This window comes from Oryctolagus cuniculus, chromosome 3 (genome assembly GCF_964237555.1).
Source record: "Oryctolagus cuniculus chromosome 3, mOryCun1.1, whole genome shotgun sequence".
In the NCBI taxonomy this organism is placed as follows: domain Eukaryota; kingdom Metazoa; phylum Chordata; class Mammalia; order Lagomorpha; family Leporidae; genus Oryctolagus; species Oryctolagus cuniculus.
In genome coordinates, this window is record NC_091434.1 from 34,853,537 (window position 1) to 34,874,196 (window position 20,660).

Here is a 20,660-nt window from a genome sequence, read left to right on the forward strand (position 1 = left end):
AAAGAAAAGAAAAGAAGAGAAAAGAAAAAAGAAAAATTCCAGAGCACAGTTGAGAAACTAGTGAACAGGACACACACACACATGTGTGCATTTTGGAGGACAGTGCAGACTGTAAGGTGAACTACGAATGGACAATGTAAAATGAGACAGAAAGAATAAGAAGTAAAAGGGACCGGAAACTACTTGGGAAAGAAAGACAAAATATGCTTGAAGTAAAGAAAAATGATTTAATTTATAGACTGAAGAAAGGTGAGAATAATTCACTAAGATCAGAGTAACTATCATTTAACAACTTGCTAAGACATACTGAAACAAGCAGATAATCACAAAGCAAGCTAACTGCCCTAAGGTCCACTTGACAATACTGACCCAAATGATCACTAGAACGAGTTGCTACTGGGCTAAGAGCTTAAGACAAACCTATGGGTGAGGCTGTGGGTCAGTGTTTAAAAGTGAGACTGGCATTGTGAATGGCTACCCTACCAGGGATAGATATTAAGTGTTTTGATTGATTTCTATCCAGAAGGAAGGCTTGAAGCTTGAGGCAGGAGAAAGGTCAGAAGCTGCAGATGTTTGCAGGCCTAATTTCTTCACACAAGGCAGATGGACATTTTAAGATTGCTCATCTCAGTCTCAGTGGAAGGACCAGTTGTTGGGGCAAGGGAAAGAGACGACAAGGAGGGGGAGATGCTTTATTGTAGAAGGAAGTCATGATTCATGTTTGTCATTCATGATTTTGGCTTTGTGTCAGGTGTTTCAGTAAGTCATTTAAACTAGGACCCCAGGGCAGATGTGTTTAACCTGGCAGTTACAACATAAATTAGGGTGCTAGCAGCCTATGTCACAGTACTTGGGTTTAATTCCTGGCTCTGCTCCTGATTCCTTGTTAACTCAGACCCTGGGAAGTAGCAGTAATAGCTCTAGAAATAGGGTTCCTGTCAATCACATGGGAGGCCTGGCTTACATTCCCAGCTCTTATTTGGGCCTGGCCCAGCCATAGACATTGTGAGCATTTAGGGAGTGAACCAAAGGATGGGATCCCTATGTCTCTGTCTGCCTCTCAAGGAAAAAAAAAATCCAATACTCAAATTGTAGGTTTCCTCATTTGCACAATGACAACATTGAGATTAGAGAATTCCCCTAATGAAGTTGTTGGTTTTAATGTGAAAAACAGAAAACATAACAAATACACACAACATATCTGGCATATATAAAAATTGAGTAACTGTCAGCCCTTAGCACATTAGTTAGAACTATCAGAGGAACAAATAAGCTTATGAACTAAAATGGAATTGCCTACTGCAGGATTCCCAGTTGTCCATTGATTTCCTTAGTGAGGCTTTAAAACAATTCTCAAATACTGCAGAATTGAGGGACACCCTTCCTCTTTTTTTAAGACTTATTTATTTATTTGAAAGAGTTACAGAGAAAGAGGGAGACACAAACAGAGATAGGGGGGAGAGAGAGAGAGAATAGAGAGAGGGAGGGGGGAGAGGGAGGAAGAGAGGGAGAGAGGGAGGGAGGGGGAGAAAGGGAAGGAGAAGGAGAAGCAGAGGGAGAGGGAGAGGGGGAGAGAGGGGGAGAGAGAGGGAGAGCGAGGGAGAAAGAGGGAGAGAGAATCTTAGTTTCCATCTGCTGGTTCAATCCCCAAATGGTTACAACTGCTTAGGCTGAGCCAGGCCAAAGCCAGGAGACAGGAGCTTCATTTGATCCTCCCACATGGGTGCAGAGGGCCAAGCACTTGGACCATCTCTCACTACTTTCTCAGGTACATTAGCAGGGAGCTGGATCTGAAGTGGCACCCATATGGTGCCATATGGGATGCTATGATGGCAGGCAGCGGCTCTACCTGCTATGCCACAATGCCAGCCCAAGAGACACATTTTCATCATGATTAAAACGCTGGCAGAGACAAGATGAGGGGGTGTGGCCAGCAGACAGGAGATGGAGATTGGGTGTCTGTCTTCCAGGGCTGGCTAACAGGTTTGTCTTGTGTAACTTCTGACAGATGGAGTGCAAAGGGAAACCTCCAGGAAAGCTTTGCTATTGACCCTGAACTCTCCTTGGTGGTGAAGTGTCTTCTTGACGTGCATGTACCCAGTAAAAACCTAACAAAGAATTCATTGGTGATCACAGTGGGATTCACTTAATTCCTTCAAATTCAACAAATAGGAATTGAGTCATTTCCATGAGAGAAGTTCTGTGAGGACCAAGACAAAAACTCCGAGCTGGAGGAGTTCACCATTGAAGCTAAGGGCTACAACACTAACACAAAATAATACAAAGCAGTAGAGTGACAGGGATGGTAATATAAGGAATCTTTAAAGAGCTCACATAAAATGAACATTAGGGAAGATCTATGTGCAAATTTCCTATTTTTGAATTCATATTTTAAATCCATTTTCCCTCAAATTTTTAAAGTATTCTTATCCCACAGTATATTCTCAATGAACGCAGGCTGTTTTCGGGGAAGCAGTGTGCTAACTGGCTTCTGGTCATTATAACATGACTCACACAATCCATGAAGTAGATATTTACATCACTTCTACCTTAGAAGTAAACGGAGGCATACAGGAGGTTAAGAATTTGTCCAACATCTTACCATTCATAGAGGTTAGAATCAGGACTCAAATTGTGATTTATTGCACTCCAGGAAAGACTGAGGGAGACAACATGGTTCTGAACCTCTCTGACAAGCTAGTTTCAAACAAAAGGCTCTTTCTAAAGTGGTTCAGAAGAACAAGGTACATGATCAGGAAGGGAACTTGGGATCAAGAGACTCTTCTTGGGGCCAGCATTGTGGTGCAGTGAGGGTTCAGGGCACAGCACTGGAATCCCATCTGTGCCAGTCCAAGTTGTAGCTATTCCACTTCTAATTCATCTCCCTTCTAATGCTCCCGGTAAGCAGCAGATCATGGCCCAAGTTCTTGGGCCCCTGCCACCCACCGATGGAAGATCTGCCTATATATTTTTTCTTTCTTTCTCTCCCTCCTACTCTGATTTTCCTATAAGACAATAAAGTAAATCTTTTTATTTAAAGAAAAGTAGAGAGGAGAAAAGAAAAGAAACTTCCTGCAGGAGGTAGCACTTGAGGTGAGACTCCGCAGGGCAAATGTGTTTTCTATCAGAAAAGGCAGTTGAGGGGATGGAGAGCACACGCTCATGAGAGGTGGCCATTTGCACTGAGCTATTGAGCCATGGTGGACTGATGGCTCATGGACACACAGCTTGGCTGTATGATCAGAGAAGGGAAGGAAGCAGAGAGACAAGGAAAAGGAAGAGGCAGAAGGGACATGGTGGGGTAGGGGAAGGAGAGACATGAAAGAGGTTGGGTATGTAAGGGATAGATCAAACCTTAGAACGGTATGTCAAATTATGAGTCAGAAAATTCTCAATTCCGTAGAAAATGGGGTCACTAAGGTTTCTGAACTAAAGAGCAGTGTGATAAATGTTGTGGCTTAGGAATATTTATCTGGCAGTGATATGTGGGATCAATGAGAAACAGAAAAGCCAAGGGAAAGACTGGTACTTAGACAAGTGTTAGTAAATTATTGCAACAATCTAGCTGAAAGGTAATGGAGGCATAACCAGTGATTGTAGAAATGAAGTGAGAAAACATGAGGGCAGGTCAAAATACTATGAAACAGGCTTGCAAATAATTTTCCCAGTGAATGGTATCATAGGAAAACAGAAGATATGAAAAAATATGATAGTAGTTTCAAGCCTGGAAAAAAGATTGTTCGGAGGAGCTAATTTGAGGAAACAGGAGTTGAGGGATAAGAATTGAGCCAGGAATGTGATAGGAATTAGGGAGGAGGTGAAGGCCTTTTGCACATACTGATTTTATTTGCTTGTTTATTTGTTTGAAAGGCAGAGCAACAGGAAGAGAGAGACCTTCCATCTGCTAGTTTACACCCAAAACAACCACAACAGCCAGGTCAGGGTCAGGCCAGAAACTCCATCCTGCTCTCCTGCATGGATTGCAGGGTCCCAAGCCCTTGAACCATCTTCCATTGCCTACCCAGTCACTTTAGTAGGAAGCTGGATCGGAAGCAGAGGATCCAGGACTCAAACTGGTACTCCAATATGGGATGCCAGCATTGCAAGCAGTGGCTTAACATGCTATGCCACAAAAATGCAACATTGCTTGCTATTTAAAGAAAAGCACAAAGCTCAAAATATAAATAAAACAGAAACAAGAGAGCCGGCGCCGTGGCTCAATAGGCTAACCCTCCACCTTGCGGCGCCGGCACACCGGGTTCTAGTCCCGGTTGGGGCGCCGGATTCTGTCCCGGTTGCCCCTCTTCCAGGCCAGCTCTCTGCTATGGCCAGGGAATGCAGTGGAGGATGGCCCAGGTGCTTGGGCCCTGCACCCCATGGGAGACCAGGAAAAGCACCTGGCTCCTGGCTCCTGCCAGGATCAGCGCGGTGCGCCGGCTGCAGCGGCGGCCATTGGAGGGTGAACCAACGGCAAAGGAAGACCTTTCTCTCTCTGTCTCTCTCTCTCACTGTCCACTCTGCCTGTCAAAAAAAAAAAAAAAAAAAAACAGAAACAAGAGAAAGCTCTTGCTTTGTTGTATTTTTAAGATCAAAGCAAATTGAGTAATGCTCACAAGAAATATATGAGACTAACAGGAAAACTTCCTTTATACTGTTTTTCTTAAAATAAAGATGTTTGTGTGACTAATGGGTGAGCAGTTAATCATTGTGCTTATGATTTATGGGCCAATGTGCTATATTCATTTAGTTATTCACTCAACAAATATGCCCCCATTACAATCCAAGACCTGTATTAGATGTCAGGAACCCTTTGGAGGATTTATAGTCTTATTTGGGAGAATGACAAATAGTTAGAATAATTGCAATAACAATTCATGCTTATCCAGCCTTTCATTTTGCATTGTACTAAGTCAATGGCCTGTAATATATCTCATTTAATCTTCACAATAATCTCTGTGATCATGATATTTACTTTATATGAGACAAAAATATTCTAAAGAGGCTAATAACTAGTCCAATACTGTACAGGCAGTATGCAGTCGAACCAGTATTCAAACCTAGCACTTATCTAAATCAAAAGGTTTGGACTTGGGATCATTTGATAAATGCTAAGGTTTAGAAATTTTTATCCAGTAGCAATATGTGGTGTCAGAATAAGGAGAACTTGATATTCAAGATAACAAAGCAAGTTACTGCAACAGTCTAGCTGAGAGGTAACAAAGGCTTGAGCATGAAGCAGTTTCAAGCTATTTTGAACTAGACTCTGCAAATAATTTACTTAGCTTCAATGCCACTTACACAGAAATATGCTCATAGTCATATGAAATGCCTGATCCTTCATGCCCCAGAGAATATAAATCATGTAGATCTCTTGTAAGTGGCTTCCTAATTTCTCTTTGTTTTGTCATCATCCCATGCACTAGAGACAACATCCCCTTTTAGAATGATAACCTACAAGCCTTCCTTGGTCAACCGTGCTTTCTATGCTGTTAAGCTATTCTCATCATCTCCCAGCGCACAGTCTGCAAGGGCTGCAGATTTTTACACATGCGACTTTGTGAACTGGACCTCAAACTGACTTCTGCCATGCTTCTCCTCTAGCTGGGCTCACTACATGAAATCTAGCCCTAGTTACATAGCATGAAGTAAAACAGTAGGGACTTAGGGAAGGTACACACAACAGGTAATTTTAGAAGCAATGGGCTGATAGACAACAATAGTAGATGTAGATTGAGGCTCTTGCTGTTAATTAACTGCTCTGAATTTCAGTACTTCGACTTACTAAACGAGATAAAATTCATGCAAAATTCCTGTACTGATAATCATTATCAAAATAAACATAGACATATAATTAAAGAATTTCTAAAAATACCTATACTCTATTTTTCTCCATTCCCTACACCTGGAAACAGATTAGCTAAATTGTTCATGCAGCCATAAATCAAACAATTATTTAGTCTATGATGAGTGTCCACAGAACACTTGGCTAGATGTTAGCCACCTTTTCAAAAACCTAACCTTAAACACATGAAATTAAAGCCAAATAGAGTAAGAATACTACAATTCATTATTCCTACTCCAAAAGCAAATCTTACCAAGCTTCTCAAAAGACAGCATCCTGGAGATTTTAGTTAACAAATTTTAATACTGTACAGCTCATTAATCAAAGAAACAATCTAAATAAAGATGAAGTGTGGGCATATGGCTATAAATTTTAAGTTTGAGGAGAGTCCACACAATAGAGTAATAATGGCTGATCATCTACTTTTTTCAAAATAAAAGAGCTAATTTCATGCACAAATTTGGCATCTATTAGGAACCAGACTTAATGAAAGTAATAAATTGACTGAATGAATGACTACCAGTCTTGGTAGCATCACCTTCTAATGCCAAACTGCACCATCTATTAATATGACGGTATTTTCCATATGCTAAATTTGAAGTAACTTAAGAAAAATACTTGTGATAATAATAATAATAATAGAGATAATGATGGCAATAGCAGTAGCAATAGCAAATGCTCATGGGATTTACTCTTATGCAATCACCGTGCAAAGGGTTTTAGAATACTACCTCATTTGGTCCTCACAGTAACCTATGATGAAGGTTCTAATAATATTTACATTTTACAGTGCAGACAGTAAAGGAAAAGAGGTGAGCAACTTGCCTAGGTTCACAGAATTAGTAACAAATAGCGGAGCTATGACTTGAACATAGGCAGTGACTAGATAGCCATTGTGTTGAAAATTAGTGCAAAGCAAAAAAAGTACAGGTTTAGTACCCATCATTATAAATGTTTGAGATCATAGGAATCTCATATTTTGGAATTTTTTGGATTTTGGGGTGTGTGTGTGTGTGTGTGTGTGTGTGATTGAGATAATGGGGGCATGGGGCCATAAAATGTGAAATTCAATTATGTTTTATGAATATTTTGCACACATAGAACCTGATGGTAATTTTATGCAATACTTTTAGTATATCCACACTTTGATAACAGTCAATTACATAGGGTGAACTGCAGAATTTTCTACTTGTGGTATCTATCATGTTGGCACTCAAACTAGTTTCAAATTTTGAAGTATTTTGGATTTTCAGATTAGGGATGTTTACTCTGAATTGGGAGACACCAGCGAAACTGCTTTCAAATAAGGAGTCCCTTCACTAAACACCTGAAGAATCCTGACTAGTGGATTACAAGATTATTAAGCAAAACACCAACAGAGCTAGGTCAAACACTCAACTACCATGAACTCTGAAATGTTCACTTTAAACTTTTGTTGAAACATAATTAAGAAAAAGGAATTAAAATCCTCGTTGTTGAAGAGAGCTAGAAAGACTGGGGATCATTTTTGTGTAAGTTTCTCAGTAAATTCTCACATCTCATGTGAAAACAAGGGGAAAGAATAATTCATGATAGAATTGGGGCATGTTCTACTTTATCATTCTACTTACATTGATCTTTCCCATAAAGTTAAAAGACTTACAAACTATTAAAGAAACAAACAAAAAATTGAAATAAAAATCTTCCTCTTATCACTAAGAAAAAAATACCTTGATACATCTTTAGTTTTTGGTGATACTGGCAGTTCAGTCTGTACACCATTCATAATTTCTCCGTCTTCCAAGCTCTGCGTGGAATCCTGTAGGGAAACAGACCCATAAAGATGTAGAAGCTACACAGACAGCACTGAAAATGTGAATGAAATGTCTCAACATGGGAGAGAAAATGATTTTACTCTGTGTGTAGACAGTATGCTCCAATTTCTTTAAAGGCTCGAAACAGGTGTTAATCTTTTGAGTGCTTTTAATGGTCTTTTCTCTACTGTTTGGTTTCTGAAATACTCAAATGGGCCGTTTACACAAGGTAATATGTTAAGAGCTTTGGAATACTCCAGTTGGCTTCCTGCTACTCAACCATTGGCTTTGGGGATTGAGTGATTTAAACCAGTGAGGCAAGTACCAAAGGGAAGGCTCCAATGACAGGAGTCAACGTATTAGCTTTAGTAAACCACATTAGCTTGCAAACCCTGCAATATTAACACTTAAAGGAAGTAAAATTCATTAAAAAAAGTGCTGCCTGGCAGTTACTTCTGTCCCAATGTAGCAATAACACAGCAGAAAGAAAAATCTGGAGTTCTTACTTTGCCATGAGACTGATTGTGAGGATGATCTTTACCAAAGAGAGACTCTAACACTTTCTAACATGGTAAGCACTCTTCCCCTACAGAGACGCATGAGGGTGGAAGAGGTCTTGTACTCCAGGAGAGAGGTGAAGCTGAGTTAGACATTACCCAGAGAAGTAGAGGACGGGAGAGCCTAGGTTCTAGAAAGCATGCCTGATGCCACCCCCTTTATGGAAGAAATTAGTTCTCCTTTAATAGGGCAGTTCTGTGCATTCCCCACTCGTCAGAAGGAGAATCACAAGTAAATTGGTATTCATGACTCCAGTGTCACTGAAACAATAAACCACATAGAGAAGAAGCCACGATCGAAAACACACCTATAAACTGAGCGTTCGTGGAACTGAAGGCTTCATTTCAACAAAAAGGTAAGGCAATACACGGGCTGACGAGGTTAGACATGAGAGACTCAGGATAATACCCCGAAGAAAACAAGACACAGCCAGAGCTGAAGCATTTTGTTGTAGTGAATTGAGTTTAAAAGAAAATAAAAAAGTCTTTTGCTTTTAGCCCAGTATTGGACACATTACAAAACTTCTTAAATGGATAAATTTAAAAAATATTGGAAGCTTTCATTATCACAAATGTCAAGATACTTGATGACCCGGTTTATGCCACAATCATTAACTTTCTTATCTACGTCTCACCCAGACATAACGTGCGTCTACTTTTCTGTATGTCAAGGGCACAACACACAGAAGTCATTGAACTAGTTTTCTAATACTCCATAATATATCACCTCAATCTTAGTAGATAGAAACATTTATTGTTTTCCCTGGTTTTGGTGAATCAGAGACCTACAAGTGCTTGGCTGGGAAGTTCAAGGACTTCTCAAGGGATTGTAGTCAAAATATAGGGACATCATGGGGTCTGCAGCAGCAATCCTCCTGAGTGGAGCTTTAAAGTACATTGATTTTTGTAACAACAGACTTATTGGGATATAATTCATATAACATAAAATTCATCCTTTTAAAAAGTATAATTAAAGTATAATTCACTATTTCTTAGTATACTCACTGTATACCCCTATCTACTGTTGGAACATTGTCATCACCCAGAAAGAGGACTCAGACCTTTGGAATGTATCTTTTATTTATTTATTTAGATTGTATTTATTTATTTGAAAGTCAGACTTACACAGAGAGAGAAGGAGAGCCAGAGAGAGAGGTCTTCCATCTACTGGTTCACTCTCCAGATGGCCCCAATGGCCAGAGCTGCACTGATCTGAAACAAGGAGCCAGGAGCTTCCTCCAGGCCTTCCCACGTGAATGCAGAGACCCAAGGACTTGGGCCATCTTCCACTGCTTTCCCAGACCATAGCAGAGAGCTGGATTGGAAGTGGAGCAGCTGGGTCTTGAACCAGAGCTCCTATGGGATGCCGGCACTGCAGACGTTGGCTTAACCCAGTATGCCACAGTGCCGACCCCTGGGATGTGTCTTTTAAAGCAGAAAAGTTCTTAAGTTTGATGAGTTCCAATTCACTTTTATTTTCTTGTTTGTGATTTTTGGCATTGGATCTAAGAAACACTGCCCTAATACAAAGTCACATAGATTTCTATTATGTCTTCTCCTAAGAGTTTTATTTATTTATTTATTTATTTAAGATAGATTTATTTGATAGGCAGAGTTGCAGAGGCAGAGAGATAACTTCCATCCACTGGTTCACTCCCCAGATGGCTGCAATGGCAGGAGTTGGGCCGATATGAAGTCAGAAGCCAGGAGCTTTTTCTGTGTCTCCCATGTGGGTTTAGGGTCCCAAGCACTTGAGTCATCTCCCACTGCTTTCACAGGCCACACCAGAGAGCTGGATTGGAAGTGGAGCAGCTGAGTCTTGAACTGGTGTCCATATGGGATGCTGACACTGCAAGTGGTGTGGTTTTTCCCACTACTCCACAGTGTCGGCCTACTATTAGTTCTTAACCATTTAGGTCTATTATGATTTTGAGTTCATTTCTACCTATGATGTAAGGTAGGGGGTCCAAATTCATTTTTTTGTATGTTGATATCTAGGTATGCAAGAATGATTTGTTAAAAAGATTATTCTTTTCCCATTCTACTATCTTGACACCCTGTAAAAAAATAAATTGGTCAAAAATGTAAGAGTTTTTTTTTCTGTACTCTTGAATTCTATTCCTTTGATCTATATGTTTATCCATAGTCCCATACTATACAGTGTTAAGTATTATAGCTCTGTACTAAGTTTTGATATCAGGATATGAGTTTTCCTCATTTGTTCTTTGTTTTCAATATTTTGGTTATTCTGGGTATTTAACATTTTCATATGAAATTTAGAATCACATTGTCAATTTCTAAAAAAAGTCAGCTGGGTTTTTGATAGGAATCACATAGAATCTACAGATAAAGTTGGAGAGTAATATTATCTTAATATAGTCCTCTAACCCATGTACAGGTAACAGTGGCAGCTAATTAAAAAGAATGTTCTTTCTGGTTTTATAATTATGCATGAATATATATCCCCAGGGTGTCAAAGAAAATTGGAACATTTGTCATAAAATTTTAACTTATCTATTTTTGCCTCTTTGCTCTCTATTTCAAATGCAGCTTTCTTGTTTATTCTTAACAAAGGGAAGAAAATAATACCCTTTCTGGTCCAGATCCATATTATGCGAGGTTTCCGGTTCTGTTGGCATGGCAAGGAAAGGTTCTATTTATGTTGACAACATTCTTAGTGTCCCTGGCCTATGGGAATGTCAATTACAATTCAAAAGCAATGTGATCATCTGTTGCAGAGCAATCCTGAATGACTGCACTTCTAGAGCAATTATGTCGATAACTACAGACTGAAAAATGAACACTTGGGTATGGCACTGTGGCATAACAGGTAAAGCCACCGCCTGCAGTGCTGGCATCCCATAGGGGCACAGATTTGAGTCCTGGCTGCTCTACTTCTCATTCAGCTCTCTGCTGTGGCCTGGGAAAGCAGTGGAGGATGGCCCAAGTCTGTGGGCCCATGCACCCCTGTGGGAAGAAGCCCCTGGCTCCTGGCTTCGGATCAACGCAGCTCCAGCTGTTGTGGCCAATTGAAGAGTGAACCAGTGGATGGAAGAACTCTCTCTCTCTGGCTCTCCTTCTCTCTCTGTGTAAGTCTGACTTTCAAATAAATAAATAAGTCCAAGAAAAAAATGCACACTCATTCACAGACTTAAATGTCCAAGACAGGAGTTCTGTTTTCACAATAGCATTTAAAAACAAACAAACAAAAAACCTCTTTGTATTGCCTTAGCTATCAAAATGGTACTATCTAGTTTATCACCTCAACTAATGGGCCGTATTTGTCACTTGCCAGAATCATTTCTATACATGGCAGTAACAGAACTCTGGTATTCTCTAGACATGGGTCAGGCAGACAGATGACTGGGCATCCTACAAGGACATAAGCCAATTCCAAACTGACCACAACAACACTGTAGCACCACAGTGCTTCAAGACTTAAGGACAAAGGCAGCTTATTTTTAATAGTGAACATGGAAACACTTTTCCCCAAAATTAGCAAATAATGGACAAGTGATAATTTAAGAGTACTTAAATTTTTTTTCCTTCACTAAATTACAGGGTGACATGGTGAGTCACAAAATCACACATACCAAAAAAAAAAAAAATGAAAATGATATTACTTCTCATAGCATACTTAAATAACTTTGAAAAAAATCTGCAAAATGACTTTTAAATTTGGAAAAATGAGGTAAAAACAACTCTGATTATGAAGAACTAGGGTACAAGCAACTGGTACTGAGCAACCTCCATATTTCCTGCCCTTTAGGTTTGAATTAATTATGTGATATCAAATCCTCCAATGTACTCTAGAGAAACAAGTGTTGGAGGCTCTGTAGTTTTAATAATAAAAGTATTATAATCTCTATTTTTTATGTTAAGCTTTTATTTAATAAATATAAATTTTATATGTACAACTTTTGGATTATAGTGGTTCTTCCCCCCATACCCACCCTCCCACCCTCAAACCGTCCCACCTCCTACTCCCTCTCCCATCCCATTCTTCATGCAGATTCATTTAATTATCTTTATATAAAGAAGATCAACTCTATACTAAGTAAAGATTTCAACAGTTTGCACCCACATAGACACACAAAGTGCTAAGTACTGTTTGAAGACAAGTTTTACCATTAATTCTCATTGTACAGCACATTAAGGACAGAGGTCCTACATGGGGAGCAAGTGCACAGTGACTCCTGTAGTTAAGAATTGACACTCTTATTTATGACATCAATGATCACCTAAGGCTCTTGAGCTGCCAAGGCTATGGAAGCCTCTTGAGTTCACGAACTCCAACCTTATTTAGACAAGGCCATAATCAAAGTGAAGGTTCTCTTCTCCCTTCAGAGAAGGGTACCTCCTTCTTTGATGGCCCCTCCTTTCCACCGGGATCTCACCCTCAGAGATCTTTCATTTTGGTCATTTTTTTTTTTTTTTTTTTTGCCAGTGTCTTGGCTTTCCATGCCTGACAATTTCTATTTTTAATGTAACTTAAAATAGATAGATATGGCCAGTTGCACAGATTACAAAGTATAAAGCTATTTCAAAATTTATTTTGTCTCCTCTTTTGTCCACAATTCAGTCTTCTACAACCCAACAAAGTTCAGCAGGGAATCATGGCTTGCCAAATGCACCGAGACCCATAAGACACGTGTCCTTCCCTTCTTCTATCAGAGGAGGGAACAGATCCTATGTGACTCTCACGACAGCCAAGTTTAATTACTACAATTTTTGAAAAGTGAACATTTTTAGCAACACGTTCAGATTACGGGAGCATTTCTGACAGCCAGATTGAGTTGGATTTAAACATCGATGCACTATTTTTAGCTTTAAAATCAACACTTACATAAATATTCCCAAACCAATTAGCAGCAGCTGGGAAGTAAAGGTGTTTACATTTGGTTAGCACTGGCGCTAACAACTGCTAGCAAGTGCTCACAGGTTGTATGCAAAGGGCCTGGCACCAGGAGGGCCACCCCCGTGTTCAGGAGCGATCATGGTGTCGGCACCAGGCTATCATTTCATGTTTCACAGTTATACGAGTTACTGATGTCACACAAGAATGTGTTTCATTGTGAAACATCATTAAGTTACACATTTCCAAAGAAACGTCACCTTCTTGATAAAATTGTTGGGAAAAAACGTTGCCCAAATTCTAACTGCATTTCCTTGGTCGGCCGTAGCTACAAAACAAAATTAAAAACAGTTTTATAGTTCGGCTTTTCATTCCTCAGATGAGAACTAAAAGAGATGCCCCGTTTATCAATAGATGGCTTCTTTTGACTCACAGGTGATAATATATGGCCTTCATTATTTTCTTCTCCTTTAATACATTTTTAGCCATAAGTGAAACCACTTGCCTACAAAATTTTAACTGTGAGTCATGTTTCAAAAGCTTAGGTGCATTTTAAGACAAGATTTGCATTCTGAAAAGGCAACTACAAGTTTCTTTTGAAATTGCACATGAATTTTAGAATGAGAGTAATAGAAAAATTATACAGAGAAGATTTGAATGTGCCTGGTGCTCATACATAAACATCATGTAAATTTTAAAATTAAAATTCTGGGCATAATTTCAGAATATTTGTTTTTACTATTCCCAACAAAAATATCTGTGCTAAAGTAAAAACAAACTGCATTTGATAAGCGCACGTATGAAATTACCATGCATTTTTGTAGTCAAACACTGTTACTCAGACTTCGCCTAATATATATTCTTCATGCCATGAGCCATGTCTTCCCATGGGAAATCTCTCACTTAACTGGATACATACCATCCCTATTTCAATCTTAGCAATTTAATGTGCCCACAACTTACCATACACACACATATGCGCACATACTTCAATACCATTTGCCATTAGATTTTATTCCTATATATCTAGATTTTTGGCAAAATAATTAGATTTAAAACATGCTAAATTACAAGATGCTTAAGGAATACTTATGCATTTGTGTTCCTTTTCTTAAAGTGACTTTTTTTAGTAAGTTACATATATTTATTTATTTGAAAGACAGAGTTATGGAGAAAGAGGGAAGGACAGAGGAAGAGGGAGCAGGAGAAGGGGAGAGAGATGGAGAAAGAGAGAGAGAGAGAGAAAGAGATTGTTCATCTGTTGGTTCACTCTCCAAATGAACACAGTGGCTGAAGTTGGGCCAGGCCAAACACAGAAGACAGGAGCTCCTTCCAGGGCTCCTACATGATTGTCAGGGGCCCACCCACTAGGGACATCTTCCATTGCCTTCCCAGGTACATTAGGAGGGGTTGCTTTGGAAAATGGGACAGCCACGACTTGAACTGGTGCCAACATGAGATTCTGGCTTTTATGCCACTATGCTGGGCCCCTTCTGACAGTAACTCTTCAACTTTACCATGGGTTTGAATCCCGTGAAGCCCTGCGGTAATGCAGATTGCTGGGCCTTGCCCTCATGGTTCTGACACAGTTGTCTGGAGTGAGGCCAGAGAATCTATATTTCTACCAGTTCTTGCTGCTTTTAGGCCAGCAGCCATACTTTGAAACACTGCCTTATAGTGCTTAGTGCAGATCTACAGTCTGCAAGCAAAGTCCTAAAACAATGTTAATTAACCCTGGAAAAAATGTGCTGATGAGCTAGTCTAGTCAACTCATTTGATGCATAAGGAAAATGAGATAGAGAAAGATGCAATGACTATTTCCTTTTGCATATTGAGATGATGATAAAGCCACAATCCAGAATCCTTGCTTCTCAATTCATTGCTACTTCTGTGAACCATGGTATGTACTTGCTGACTTAAAGATTCCTGATTTTATCATTTGTTATGGATTTTTTTCAGTGATATTAACAAAAATAATAATATCTTGAATACACATCACCTTTCTTTAAAAGATGTCAAAATATTTCACATATACTAGCGCATATTCATGACAATCCCAAGTGATGTCTTGGCATTCCTATTTCAATACTGTACATGAACATATCCAAGTGCACAAAGATTGCCTTGTCCAAATGAAACTGAGGAAAAAGAAAGAACTAAGATTACTTAAGACACCGGTGCCCTGAGATTTTGTTTTGAATGCAAGCATAACTATATTTGCCTTGCAATATCTCTTCACTGATTTTAGGCAAACCAGGTAAGCAAAAAATATCATATGATGAGACATTATAAGGAATTATTTGCATAGAAACAATCAATCGATTCATTATTTTTAAGATTGAGCTCTAATAATTGCATTTTAAAAATAATTTTTCTTCAAACACAATTAATTAGATCATCAATACTAACTATTGCCTTACTATCTTGGGCATAGGCAAAACAATTCCCTTCAAATGGCTAGATCAAAATCTTCATTTACAGGGAGCATGTGTGAACATACATATACACACACACAATACTTAGCAATTGGGATAAGTAATCTTTATGCATATGGCATACAACTGGATTGGCTTTAAACAATTCTGACCTTTGTAAAATGCATAAAAGTCAAGATCTTCTAGTTAACTGTTTCCTCAGGCATCACGGAGTTGTGGATTACATACTGCACAGGTTAAATTCCATTGAGAGTCACCACAATTTAGCACGAGCCACACCTTTTGTACATCTGGTTTGTGTCCAACAGATGCTGAATGATTTCAACAGGTTGAATAAAAATAATTTTATTAGTTTTTGTAAATTTAGCAATGATCCTCAAAATTTATTTATTTCTTCTTATTCTTTTGGAAGCAGAGAGACAGAGGGAGATCTTCCACCAGTTGGTTTCCACCCTAGATGCCTCCAACAGTCAGGGCTGGGCCAGGCTGAAGTCAGGAGCTGGGGACTCAATCTGGGGGTCCTACATGGGTGGTAGAGACTCACATACTTGAGCCATCACCTGCTGTAATCAGTAGTGAGCAGAGCCAGGACTCATTCTCAGATGCTTTAATATGGGATGCACTCAATCCAAATGGCATCTTAAGAGTTGCACTCAAGTGTATAGATGTTGGCTGGTGCCTTGGCTCACTAGGCTAATCCTCCGCCTTCAGTGCCAGCACCCCGGGTTCTAGACCTGGTCGGGGCACCAGATTCTATCCCGGTTGCCCCTCTTCCAGGCCAGCTCTCTGCTGTGGCCCGGGAGTGCAGTGGCGGATGGCCCAAGTCCTTGGGCCCTGCACCCGCATGGGAGATCAGGAGAAGCATCTGGCTCCTGGCTGTGGATCAGCGCGATGCGCTGGCCGCAGCGCACCGGCCGCAGCCGCCATTGGAGGGTGAACCAACGGCAAAGGAAGACCTTTCTCTCTGTCTCTCTCTCTCTCATTGTCCACTCTGCCTGTCAAAAAAGAAATAAAAAATAAAAAAAGAGTATAGATGAGGGCTACATACGATAAATTGCAAAGTGTTAATTTTGCTCATATAGATTATATTTTTATACTCGGTATGTTAATTACCACAACAGGGAAAACATGATTTTTTTGGAACTGGCTTCTTCTTGTGGAATACTGGCTTTTCTACTTTATACTTGTTGAATTCTTTATTTAATAGAGGATTAAGCTTGAAATTGTAAGGTAGTTAAAATATGCCATTGTAAAAATTAACAGAAAAATAAGAAAAAGAGAAGGGAGAGTGGGTACAAGGGGGAGGTAGCGTGGGAAGTATCAAGTATATCTATGAGGGGCCAGCACCGTGGCTCACTTGGTTAATCCTCTGCCTGCGTCGCCAGCATCCCATATGGACGCCGGTTCTAGTCCCGATTGCTCCTCTTCCAGTCCAGCTCTCTGCTGTGGCCCTGGAAGGCAGTGGAGGATGGCCCAAGTGCTTGGGCCCTGCACCAGGAAAGAAGCACCTGGCTCCTGGCTTTGGATCGGCGCAGTTCCGGCCGTGGCGGCCATTTTGGGGGGTGAACCAACGGAAGGAAGACCTTTCTCTCTGTCTCTCACTCTCACTGTCTATAACTCTACCTGTTAAATAAATAAAAATAAAATAAAAAACTGTATCTATGAAATATATGAAACTTTTTCCTTTTATGTAAATTAAAGACAAAGAAGAGTTGCATTCAGTGACCACCCCAAAAATAAAAGGGTAAGCCATAGTATAACCATAAAAGCAAGCTCTGACCCAAGACAAGAGAGACACAGTTCCAAAACTAGTTCTATGATTGCCTTCCTGAGTGACAAGAAAAGCAATCTCTTGGCCCTGTCGTTATCTGTATAATGGGCACAGGAGGATTTCTAAGGTCCACTTCATGCATGAAATGTAATAGTGCTTAGTGAAGGTTCACAAAAGAATAAGTCAGGCAAATCTCAACTGAAGAAACACACATAAAACATTCTCCATCAAGTAAATTAAGGAGTATTTGAAGAAACATTCTCTTGTAAAGCTTCCCTTAAGAAGTGTGGGCAGAAGGGAAGGTGCAGTAGGAAGAATCACTATGTTCCTAAATTTGTATATATGAAATGCATGAAGTTAGTATACCTTAAATAAAATTAAAAAAAAAAAAAAGAAGCAAACTGTCCTAGTGGCCACACTTTTATACTTTCTTAACATACTGATTTCTACACAACTTTTGAGGCATGAAGTAAAGGGCACCTGAAATAAACTAAAATCCTCCATCTGTACCTTTCCATTTCATGTCTCTATGATCTTTTCTTGGCTACTTCTTTTTCTTCCTCATGGTTATCAATCAGCACAGAGTTCATTTTGAACATTTCCCACTACTGTGATTTGTACTTGAGAAGACAGACAAAATGTTTAACAAAAATCTTTAAAGAGGCATGCTTTTTACATACCGAACTAGTTACCAGTTTCACAGCATGGCTGTGAATTTGCAAAAAAGGGACCGTGATATTCTGTTTTGTTTGGAGATGAGCGAACTGAACACATTAACCAACCTCTCTTAGGTATCAAAAAGGAGTGCAAATCACCACTCATTTCAAGGTCAGCACTCTATCAGCCCTGCGCACTGCTGATCGCCACTGGGCGCGTGCTGCTCCCCACGTGGATATGTTCTCGCAAAGGCTGCTTTAAAACTTTCACAAACGTAGAAGATCAAAAGTCCCATGAGGCAATTCTTCACCCCTCTTTTTTAATGCAATTTTTAAATGAACAAATTTCATGTATTTCATATATACAGATTTAAGTGCATAGTGGTACTACCATCCTATCCTCCTTCCTGCCCTCTCATCCTCTTTCCTTATTTTCTTTTAATTTTTACAATGCCATACTTTCAGTTTATTTCATAATCTTAAGCTTAACTCGCCACCAAATCAAGAATTCCACAAGTAGTAAGTAGAAAAAACACTGCTCCTCGAGAGTAAAGACAAGGAATATAAATAATCAAAGCTCAAAATGTCAATTCCATTCATATACATTACATGATTTGCACCCCCTCTTTTAACATCCACTGTTTCTTTCTCATACTCAACACATATCAAAAGTGCTAAAAATAGAAGTAGAAAACAATATATATTTTTACAAATACAAGAGCAACACAAACATGTTTGACTCATCATTTCCATGTACAATCAGATTATTACCCCTACCCAGTTCCAGCTCCTTTTCCCCAAGCTTTTCTACATCGTTGAGTGCATTACAAGTGCTGAAGCTGGATAGGTAGTTACATTGTCATTCATTGCTGAGAGGTAGATAGTGAAGAGCACAGCAGCTCCCACAGGGTCTGTTCTGGATCATGCTACCATCATAAAATATATGATCAAAGGTATCGTAAACATCTGCTTCTCTTCCACTTAATCTCCCTATTTAAACCACACCATCTTCTTAAATATTTAGAATCCAGGTCTGCCAAAATGGACAGTTTGATCTCATTTATAATTACAAATCATCACCTAATAATGCTGGCAATGTTTAAAAAAAAAAAAAAAAAGAGGATGGGGGAGGTTGGGATAATTCAGGCATTACAAAATATTTCACGCTTAAACACTTTCATTTTGCTAGCTAAGATACATTTCAATCATCTTTGATGCCAGTAAATGGGCCACATACATTCAAGCAAAGCTATACAAAGTTCAGATTTGGTTCAGAGAGAGAAGAGCTCAAAGGATTCCCTATTAAAGACATTCTTTTCGTTTGCATGTGCATTTCACTCATGCAGGCAGAGGCATAACACCCTGCTGGTCTCCACTAGGAATATCTTCCCTATGAATACGTACTGCTGAAAATTCGGAATGCACAAACCAATGACATAGTTGTTTCAGAAGAAAAAAAGGGGGGGGGGCACCAGTTTGTATGTGTATTTAGTTTAGTGGTACCTCTTAAAAATTCTCAAAATTTATTGAAGCCAAAAGTCTATGTTGAAAATTCTTTTAGAATTGTCAGATGGAAAACCAAATTTACAACCCATCTTAGCTCATGAATAAGGCATGTTCAAGGAGTGTTTGAGAAAGTCTTGCTATTGCCTACATTCTGTAATTTCTCTCTCTTCTCTTCCAGGTCCAAACTCCCCTCTGCTCGCCACTTGTACTTGTTTCTCTCCCATGACCTCCATCTGTCTTTCCACACAATCATTTTGCCATTCATTTTGTCATTCTTGCATTTCACTTCCTCCCACCTCTATTGGAGGCTTCTGGTTTCAAAAACTATCTCACTAGCTTATGTTAGGAGACTGACTGAAAATAAACAATTTGGAGAAGGATTTTCTCAACAATCTAAGGTGTGTTTGAAGCAATCCTTACCGTAACATATGTGAAGAATGAGGAACAGTAGGAGAGGCATAAGCAACCGTATGGAGAGAAGCTGGGGTGATCCAGAGCCAGCTACACCATTCTGGGTTCTTACCATATGAGGAAACACAGCTTGAATGAAATATAGAGCTCTGAATTACTGAGATTAGCTGTAGTCATGAGTAGGAGCTAGCAAAAGGTTTGTTTTTCAAGCAAAGATACAAAAACACAACAAAGAATTGGGAAAAATTCTGCAAAAGTAGCTATAGTTATATCAGAATACATTCTGATTTTAAGGAACTCACCATGCATTTCTATTTAAATGTAAATACCTTCTATTTATGACTCTTACAGAGCTTGAAGGGAATGGGGAGGAGCTGCCCCACTAAAAAAGATCTCATTGGGTGAATCTCCAACAGAGATAAACTGCAGGAAGGCAGGGACTTTTATCTGATGTGTTCTGTGACACATCCTAAAACCCTGGAACAGTGCTTGCAACAGAATAGATGTCCCTTAAGCACCCAGGTAGGTCAGATGTCTAGAACTCCCTTGCCTGCCTGGCCAGTGCAAAGCTGTCCCTCCGCCCTCAGTCAGCATGGGCCACTCTCTCTGAGCACTCTGTACACACCCAGTCTCCCTCTTCAGGGCCACACTGATGCCATGTGCAACTGCCATGGCACTGATGTAAGGCAGGCAATGCTTGCTTTATAGGTCTGTCTGTCTTGCTTCGCTCTGAAACCCTGAAAGTGGGGAGTCTATCTCATCCATCTTGATATCCTGTCATTTAGCACAGGGCTGAAACACAACAAACATCCCACTCCAGAGGTGTCTGCTGAA

At 39.7% G+C, this 20,660-nt stretch overlaps 1 protein-coding gene across 8 annotated transcripts in view; it reads right to left on the minus strand.

Annotated features, from left to right (window-relative positions):
* Positions 1-20,660, minus strand: part of PARD3B (par-3 family cell polarity regulator beta) — a 1,151,792-nt gene that overhangs the window by 541,982 nt on the left and 589,150 nt on the right. For all 8 annotated transcript variants that reach the window (XM_051849249.2, XM_070070340.1, XM_051849247.2 and 5 more), the window contains one exon: positions 7,552-7,640. In XM_051849249.2, the coding sequence (XP_051705209.2) occupies positions 7,552-7,640 (89 nt within the window). The remainder of the gene's footprint in view (positions 1-7,551; positions 7,641-20,660) is intronic.